We start from the raw sequence: 8,979 nt of genomic DNA, 5'->3' as shown, positions 1-8,979 counted from the left end.
CCCATGATTTACTCAGTTCATCATGTAAATCAGGAAAGAATGGCAGAGACCGGCGTGGAGGTGGCGTGTGGTGCTTAAGAAACCTTTCATCAAGCTACCACTAGCCTGTGGTGTCTGCTCCTCCTGTGGCCAGTTGATGTTGAGCTTAGCCACGGCTCTAGTCACCACCTCCAGCAGCCCCCTCGAGAGCTGCCCGTGCGTGCTCCATCCCCAAACATGAGACACACATCTCATGAGAATCTCCATCCGTGATGTACCGAGGGCAAGAAAAAACACACCTTCTGTACATCTGGTTGCCGGACATGCTGGTAGACTTCTTCTTCAGGTAAGACACACTGCTTGTAGGACTGGAGCTTTCTTCAAACAACATACAGAGCGCCTGCTGAATAAAAAAAAGCTAATGATGAGTGTGTACAGGTGTGCTTTATACTCCTCCGGTTATTCCGTCACACCGTACCGTTCTAGCAACAAGCCAATAGGATTGGAGTGATTTCATTCACGTTCAGACCTGCTTCGCCTAGAGGCGTTCCCATAGTGTCGTAACCGACGCAGTTCGAGTTCCCTCGAAGGGGAACCTCTACTAGCAAACAGAAGTTTTGCCACAAATGTGTAACTACACTGCAGACTGGTTTCTCTTTTAACAGTTACAAACAGACAGATCGGCGTTACGCCCGTCTCCATGGGCACAAAATGAGAACTGCGTTGTTGGGAAACTAGCAATGACACTCGCGCTGCGCGCCATGTGCAAGATAGGGCCATTTTTCCCATTCACATTGAGAGAGAAGCAGCTGTAAAACGGTGGGTACTTTTTTTATATATCAGAATTTGATCAATTTGGTCCAGTAACATTTACTGGAGCCGCACAACTTATTATTTTTCTAGTACGCTTGCTCTATGAACTGCATGATGCCAAAGTAATGTGGAAGATTAGGGTAATTTTCTTGTCAAACTTTTTAGGCTTCATGCGCCACTAAGCAACTTTCATAGGAATGAACAGGGCCCTGCTTTCGACGCTGTATCCAGTTCTCTTTATACATTCATGATAATAAGACCTTGATATGTTGCCGCCGCTCAGCCTTGGTTCCAATTTTGCCCAGTGGCCACTCGCAGTATTGCAGCAAAAAAATTTCCATTTCTGCTTAGGCCACTATTATAAAACAGATGTCTGTAAACTGGTTGACAGGACACCTCAAACTGCAAACAAGTTCAATTATGACTCTTTATTATGATTTTTTGATCCATGGAGGTTTTATATTCATAAGACTTCCCTCAAGCCAAGAAAAGAGCTTTTAAAAATCCATCACATCATCGCAATGTAAAGTCTAAGGACAGAACGAGAACTCCCAGGCAGGGCCAGCGGGAGAAACACCATGCGGCCCACTGCATATTCAGTGGGCCGCATACCCCATAAGTAAAGCTAGAAACATTTTTGCCATTTGCTTCAGGCAAGGAATTCTTATTGGATTGAATAGGCAGCCTCTTTTGGTCCCGTAAACAGGTCCTGTAAAATGTGTCGCCGCTACTGGTGTATGACCGCCTGACTTTGTTAAGTATACGTAATTTTGTGGAGAAAGTGGCAATCTATGACTCTGTCGGTCAGTCGACAGGTACGCCACCGCCTTTCCTTACGTCCATACCTGCCTATCTATGGCGTCAACCTTGCCTGCCACTCCAGAGAAATAACCGCAGGAGACGCGGAATACGTGTCAGGCTCAGAGTGTTTCTGACATCATCCTCTGCCTGTGATCAGGGTCATCCGTGTGGTGGGTTTTCGGCTGGGTTCGTCGGCTGCGGTCTGCGTTCTGTGGCACGCAGTTATCGGTGGCTCCGGTCGACTGTTCCGGGCTCCGAGTGTCCATCTCCCCGCTATTGGAACAGGGAGCGCCTCTAGCTAGGCTGCGTGCTTGGGAATCTCCGCCCGCTTGGTCGTGCTTCCCAACGGACTGAAAGACGCTCTATTCATATGGCGCTGATCAACACTAGATCACTTACAAATAAGATTTTTATATTGAATGACTTTTTTATGACAAATGCTCTGGACTTTTTGTTGTTGACAGAAACATGGCTGAAACCAGGTGATGACGGCGCCTTCTCGGAGCTCCTCCCCCCCAGCTGTTCTTTCTTCAACTCCCCACGACTGTCATGTCGAGGCGGTGGGCTGGCCATGCTCTTCAAAGACGAGCACAGTTGCAGGCTACTACCTGCACTTGTTTATTATAGTTTTGAACTTCAGCTGTTTGTGGCTAATCTAGATTCACCTGTACTGTGTGCAGTTATTTGCCGCCCACCAAAGCTAAACAAAGATTTTATACACGAGTTTTCTGAGTTTTTAGCTGTTCCTAAATATGACAAGCTTTTAGTTTGTCGGGACTTCAATATCCATGTGTGTTGTCCTTCAAACCCACTCGCTCATGATTTTAATACTCTTTTAAACTCTTTTGGCCTAAATCAATGTATGGAGGGGCCGACACATCATCAATAACAGAATCCGGTATCTCAGATCACTTCCCTATTAGATTTGAGATCAGTGTTCCACCACCCGCTAGTAAACCTGTCTCCTCAGCCTCTAGGCACCGCTGCATCACACCCTCTTTAGGTATAGAGTTTGCTTCTGCATTTATGGGTTCACAGTTTTATGCTATGAATGGCCTGGTCTCTCCTTTTTCCACATATAATGTTCTCTCTGTGTTTCATTCCACAAGCACTGAAATTTTAGACTATTGCCCCTTTTCGTACTAAAGCTATTAAATCTAAGGTGGATCCCTGGTTAAATGACGCCACAAGGGCCCTTAGGCAACATTGTAGACAAGCCGAACGAAGGTGGAAGAAGGACAAATTATTTACATCACTGTGCCTATTAAGGGACAGCCTAGCCGCATACCAGAAGGCTGTAAAGGTGTCAAAGATGCACCTTCGATCATAACTAGCAGTTGCCATGAACCTAGAGTTTTCTTTAATACCATTAACTCTGTGTTGAATCCATGTACCGCCGATCTGACAGAGGTTTCAATTAGTACATGTGAGAAATTTCTTGGCTATTTTACTGACAAAGTAGCATCTGTCAGGCAGAACTGCAGTGCTAATTTCAACGTGTTTGTACCTGCTGCTCCTGTGCGTTCTGCTGTTTTTGAGGATTTTAAACCAGTTTCACTTACGCTGCTTTCTGAGGTAGTGCAACACATGAAACCCACCTACTGTCCGTTAGACATTGTCCCAGCCAGGATAATGAAGGAAGTTTTTAATAGCGCCATTGGGTCGAGTCTACTCACGTTAATTAATTCTTGTCTTAGTCTAGGTTGTGTCCCAGCTGCATTTAAACATGCTGTGGTCAGGCCCCTACTTAAGAAACCAAATCTTGACCCTTCAGTGTTATCTAATTTTAGACCAGTTTCTCATCTGCCATTTCTGTCAAAGGTCTTGGAAAAAGTTGTTTTTATACAGCTACAAGGCTTTATGCAGAAAAATTCTGTGCTTGAAAAATTTCCATCTGGTTTTAGATCACGTCACAGTACTGAGTCTGCACTGCTCAGAGTACACAATGACATTGGCCTTGTCTGTGGATGCCGGGAGCATAATGTAGGCATTTCGTGGTTTGGCTCTTCAATGGTTTAGCTCCTATTTAGCAAATAGGAGCTTCTCTGTTATGATTGGTGAATGCTCTTTGTCAGCTGCTCTTCTTTCTTGTGGGGTACCCCAGGGTTCAATTCTTGGCCCAATCTTGTTTTCTTTATATATGTTGCTGTTAGGGAGTATTATAGGAAAGCACAACCTGTCCTTTCACTGTTATGCCGATGATTTGCAGATTTATTTGCCTTTAAAACCGAATGTTAGTATCACACTAGACTCCCTACTTAGTTGTATTAATGATATTAAATTGTGGTTGTCACAAAATTTTCTTAATTTAAACAAAGCAAAAACTGAGTGTATCATCTTCGGTTACCCAAATGGTTCAGTGGTGAATTTGGGGGCTCTGGCTCCATACCTTAAGCCTGCTGTCAGAAATTTGGGGGTTACTTTTGATTGCAATATGAAATTTGACATGCAAATCAGTAATGTTGTCAAAATGAGTTTTTTCCAGCTTCGTATTCTATCTAAAGTTAAGCCTTTTCTTAACAGGCATGACCTAGAAAAAGTGATTCATGCCTTTATTAGTTCGAGGTTGGATTATTGTAATGTTCTTTATGTTGGTTTAAATCAAAGCTTCATCTCACGACTTCAACTTGTTCAAAATGCTGCTGCTCGGTTTTTATCAAATACATCTAGGCGTGCTCACATCACTTCCGTCCTCTACACTTTACATTGGCTCCCAGTGCAGTATAGAATAAATTTTAATATTTTGCTGTTCGTTTTTAAGGCCCTAAATGGCCTGGACTTTTGCCGGCCGAGCAGGCTAACTTCCGGTTTAGCTAACTTAAATGGGGGTAAAATTATATACGTGCGGCTGTTATAGACTGTTCAAATGTTATCGACCGAATTGATCACATTCTGATAGTGAAAATTTACTTCAAAGCACGGAACACTTCCTGTTGGTTTGGAGGCTGACAGTTTTCACAGCCTTTTTATTGTTAGATTTAGAAATTAAATTGATATAATGTACACTCACCTAAAGGATTATTAGGAACACCATACTAATACTGTGTTTGACCCCCTTTCGCCTTCAGAACTGCCTTAATTCTACGTGGCATTGATTCAACAAGGTGCCGAAAGCATTCTTTAGAAATGTTGGCCCATATTGATAGGATAGCATCTTGCAGTTGATAGAGATTTGTGGGATGCACATCCAGGGCACGAAGCTCCCGTTCCACCACAACCCAAAGATGCTCTATTGGGTTGAGATCTGGTGACTGTGGGGGCCATTTTAGTACAGAGAACTCATTGTCATGTTCAAGAAACCAATTTGAAATGATTCGAGCTTTGTGACATGGTGCATTATCCTGCTGGAAGTAGCCATCAGAGGATGGATACATGGTGGCCATAAAGGGATGGACATGGTCAGAAACAATGCTCAGGTAGGCCGTGGCATTTAAACGATGCCCAATTGGCACTAAGGGGCCTAAAGTGTGCCAAGAAAACATCCCCCACACCATTACACCACCACCACCAGCCTGCACAGTGGTAACAAAGCATGATGGATCCATGTTCTCATTCTGTTTACGCCAAATTCTGACTCTACCATCTGAATGTCTCAACACAAATGACTCATCAGACCAGGCAACATTTTTCCAATCTTCAACTGTCCAATTTTGGTGAGCTCTTGCAAATTGTAGCCTCTTTTTCCTATTTGTAGTGGAGATGAGTGGTACCCGGTGGGGTCTTCTGCTGTTGTAGCCCATCCGCCTTGTGCATGTTGTGGCTTCACAAATGCTTTGCTGCATACCTCGGTTGTAATAAGTGGTTATTTCAGTCAAAGTTGCTCTTCTATCAGCTTGAATCAGTTGGCCCATTCTCCTTTGACCTCTAGCATCAACAAGGCATTTTCGCCCACAGGACTGCCGCATACTGGATGTTTTTCCCTTTTCACACCATTCTTTGTAAACCCTAGAAATGGTTGTGCGTGAAAATCCCAGTAACAGAGCAGATTGTGAAATACTCAGACCGGCCCGTCTGGCATCAACAACCATGCCACGCTCAAAATTGCTTAAATCACCTTTCTTTCCCATTCTGACATTCAGTTTGGAGTTCAGGAGATTGTCTTGACCAGGACCACACCCCTAAATGCGTTGAAGCAACTGCCATGTGATTGGTTGATTAGATAATTGCATTAATGAGAAATTGAACAGGTGTTCCTAATAATCCTTTAGGTGAGTGTAATATAGATAGTTGTTTTAACTCACAGTATTAAGTTCAAACAACAAATTATCATTAATTAAACAAATTGTATAACGTAACATCATGACTTGAAACAAAGCTTCTTAAAGTTGAGTTTACTCACATTTTTAAAGGCAGCAATTGAACTTAAGTTTTTAAGTTGAACCACCTAGATAATTTTTACAGTGTACAAGTAGTGCATTTTTTTAATTTGAATTTGCAAACAGCAGTAACAAGATAGTGAAGATAATTGGGTTTTCATTTATGATCATGGTTGATAAATCTGGAAACTCATGCAGGAAGTTCAGCATCTGCAGCCACACTGAGCTTTACCCAACACTCTGATTAGATGGCAGTCTACCGCTTCTGTATCCAGTGCTGAGATTTCTACTTTATGTTCCTTTGAGAGAAAGAAAATCCTCAGAAACATAAAAAGGGAAGGATAGTAGCAGGAAAGAGGGTCGAACTGTGCCATCATTTATACTTATTAACTCACTAATGAAGAGGTGGTGCTGCGTCTGCCAGCAGTCCTGCAGATTGTGGATAAATGGGTGTTTGAGTTGCCGCTGCAAAGCAACAGTCGACACACACAGAGTGACAGTGAATTTAACAGTGAGAAAATAACAGGGATTTTATTTACTTTTTTTATTTCAGAAGCATGTTTTTTCATATTTGTTGAAATTCTCTTTACATCCCAACAGTAAATCACTAAATCAAATGATCTGACACAAAGATGAAAAAAAAAATTCCATTTCATTAAATGATTCAGACTGAAGTAAATGATTGGCTGTCCTACATGTCTGTTTACCTACCTACCTGCCTGTCTACATGCGCATACTGTGTCCGTGCACTCACTGTACATGAAAATGTGTTTTTGGGGAAGTGGCTTTGGAGGGAGGCCTAAGTGAGGAGGTGGGGTTGTTTTAATTGGATACTTTTAAAATCCATCTGTCTCTTGTTAGTTATTCACCCACCCCAGCTTTAATGTACTAATTGTTGGAAATGTTATTGTATTGTATTTATCTTTTTACTGTGTATACAGTATGAGAACTTCTACTCACTGGTACCTTTTCCCCCCAACTAAATATTTTATACTGTGATACCTGAATGATGACTTCCTCTTTTGACTGCTGCAGCACTCCATGCTTCAAGACCTCTGACTTTGGCAGAACCTATGAAACAATGAAAATAATTACACAAAATTAAATATTTCATGTTCTTATATGATGCTGTTATAGTACTGATTGTAACGCTGAACTAACCTTAACAGCATAGGTCTTCTCTTTGAAAATGTCCATCACTTTCAAAATGGGTCCATATGAGCCTTTAGCTATGAAGCCCAGGATCTGTGAGCACAGAAGTACAGTTATCTCAATGTTTCCACCACACTTTGTTTTTCAAGTCCTGTGTTGTGGCTCAGAGTACCTGGAAGTGGTCTTGTCCAGGAAACGTACGCTGTGGGAACTCAGGCAGAAAGACGAATGCTGGATGAGTCCTCAATTTCCCCGACGTCTCAGAGGCGTCCTCTGAAGGCAGCAGGAGTTTGGGGACGGGTAATGTATCGTTCAGTCCCACAGGCCGCGACAATACAACTGAGTGTCCGAGTCTGTGAGTGATGGTGACCCCCATGTTTGAGAGGAACACATGACTGAGTCGACGCTGAGCAGCTGGTTCCTCTCTCTAGACAATTAAAGATAATCCTATGAGGGGTGGAATATGTAACTAAGTAAATTTACTCAAGTAGGTACACTATTGTCATGCTATTTTATATTCATACACATTTTAAAAGGAAATATACTCAACTACATTCATTTCACAGCTATTGCTACTTAGATGATTTTTAAATGGTAATGATGTTGTAAAGTTTAACGCATTATATGATGCATTTGTTAAAGATTAAACTAACTAAAAGCATATGCTAAAATGTTCCCCCCTAGCCTGCTTAAATGGTGCATACATGTTAATACATAAGTCACATAATTTAATAATATTTAATACAACAATCTGAAAAGGATTGACTAATTTTGCCGCATAATGTGTATATTAATCGTGATATTTAATGCACACTTTGACTCAATGCAAAACTTTTACTGATGAGTGATCGTATATTTTTTTACACTGCTACAACGTTTACTTCTGTAAGATTTGAATAGACTACTTATTTCACCACTGCTTATGAAATGGACCTTTTCATAAGATAGGCCTACATCCTTGTTGCATCAGCAAATATAATTTTTAATCATCAATGTAGGCTACTCTATAATTATTATTTCTAACTGCTTGTCTGCAATTTTGCTCCACGATCTAATAACAATAGTTAATTTAAATATGTTGAAAACTGTTGACATAATCATTGGGAACTGACAGTCCCCAATGATTCAATGATTCAATAATCATTGGGAACTGACAGTTCCCAATGATTATGGCTGACTTGATCAGCTGCAGCTATTTCTGTCAACACCATTAAAATCAAACCAAGCATAACTATTGACCCTCCTGCTGCTGGTGGGAAGGAAGGTCACTGATCACTTCACAGCTAATCAATGTGGCTCAGCTTTTGACACTTAGCTTCCCTTTGACGCAGTGGATCGGATTCTTAAGACATCTTCTATCTTGTGTTACTCACACTTTGTTGCATTTACAACACGTTAAAATCGACAACAAGCTTCGCCACAACATGGATTTATTAACAGTTAAGTGCCTTTATTTCAAAAACTCTAAAGTTACTAAAGTAACTTAACTACAGCCTACACTATTAAGAAGAAAACTGTCCAATACACACAATGCGTATTCCGGCAGTTTTACCGGAGTTCACGTCTACAGCTCGTCAACATCATCCATAATTGCACAAAAATAACTCCAATCTGACGGACTCACCTTACTGTTTTTACTGATTTCGCTGCCCATAAATAAAGCGAAGTATTTCACACAAAAATGAGTAGAAACGCAACAAATTCGTCTCTTCCTCTCGCGTCCTGGTTTGTTTCAGGACCGCACAGTCCTGTCTCGGTCATCACGGTCTTCTATCCACGTGGTTGTGTTTATTTGTCTAAAGAAAGGAGACAGAAGTGTTAGCAGCGTGTGTGCAGAGACCAATCCTCCAGCTCGATTCCGCTCCAGTTCCAGCTGTCAGATTAAAGATCAATCATCACTCGGTTCCCCTAACTTCCT

The 8,979-nt window shown here is 41.6% G+C and overlaps 1 protein-coding gene across 3 annotated transcripts in view; it reads right to left on the bottom strand.

Moving 5' to 3' along the window:
• The window catches only part of rskra (ribosomal protein S6 kinase related a), a 13,187-nt gene extending 4,242 nt beyond the window's left edge, over positions 1–8,945 (bottom strand). For 2 of the 3 annotated variants that reach the window (XM_046074053.1, XM_046074050.1), the window contains exons 1-5: positions 8,686–8,945; positions 7,234–7,488; positions 7,071–7,154; positions 6,912–6,980; positions 6,305–6,374 (exon numbers count right to left, since the gene is read on the bottom strand). In XM_046074053.1, coding sequence (XP_045930009.1) covers positions 6,305–6,374; positions 6,912–6,980; positions 7,071–7,154; positions 7,234–7,488; positions 8,686–8,715 — 508 coding nt within the window. In that variant the 5' untranslated portion in view covers positions 8,716–8,945. Of the gene's footprint in view, positions 1–6,304; positions 6,375–6,911; positions 6,981–7,070; positions 7,155–7,233; positions 7,509–8,685 lie in introns of all 3 variants that reach the window. The other variant, XM_046074051.1, reaches the window with a different exon arrangement.
• Between the last annotated feature and the right edge of the window lie 34 nt (positions 8,946–8,979).

This window comes from Micropterus dolomieu, linkage group LG17, assembly GCF_021292245.1.
Source record: "Micropterus dolomieu isolate WLL.071019.BEF.003 ecotype Adirondacks linkage group LG17, ASM2129224v1, whole genome shotgun sequence".
Classification (NCBI taxonomy): Eukaryota; Metazoa; Chordata; class Actinopteri; order Centrarchiformes; family Centrarchidae; genus Micropterus; species Micropterus dolomieu.
Note: the sequence above shows the minus strand (reverse complement) of the source record. Positions and strands in the feature narration are given on the sequence as shown.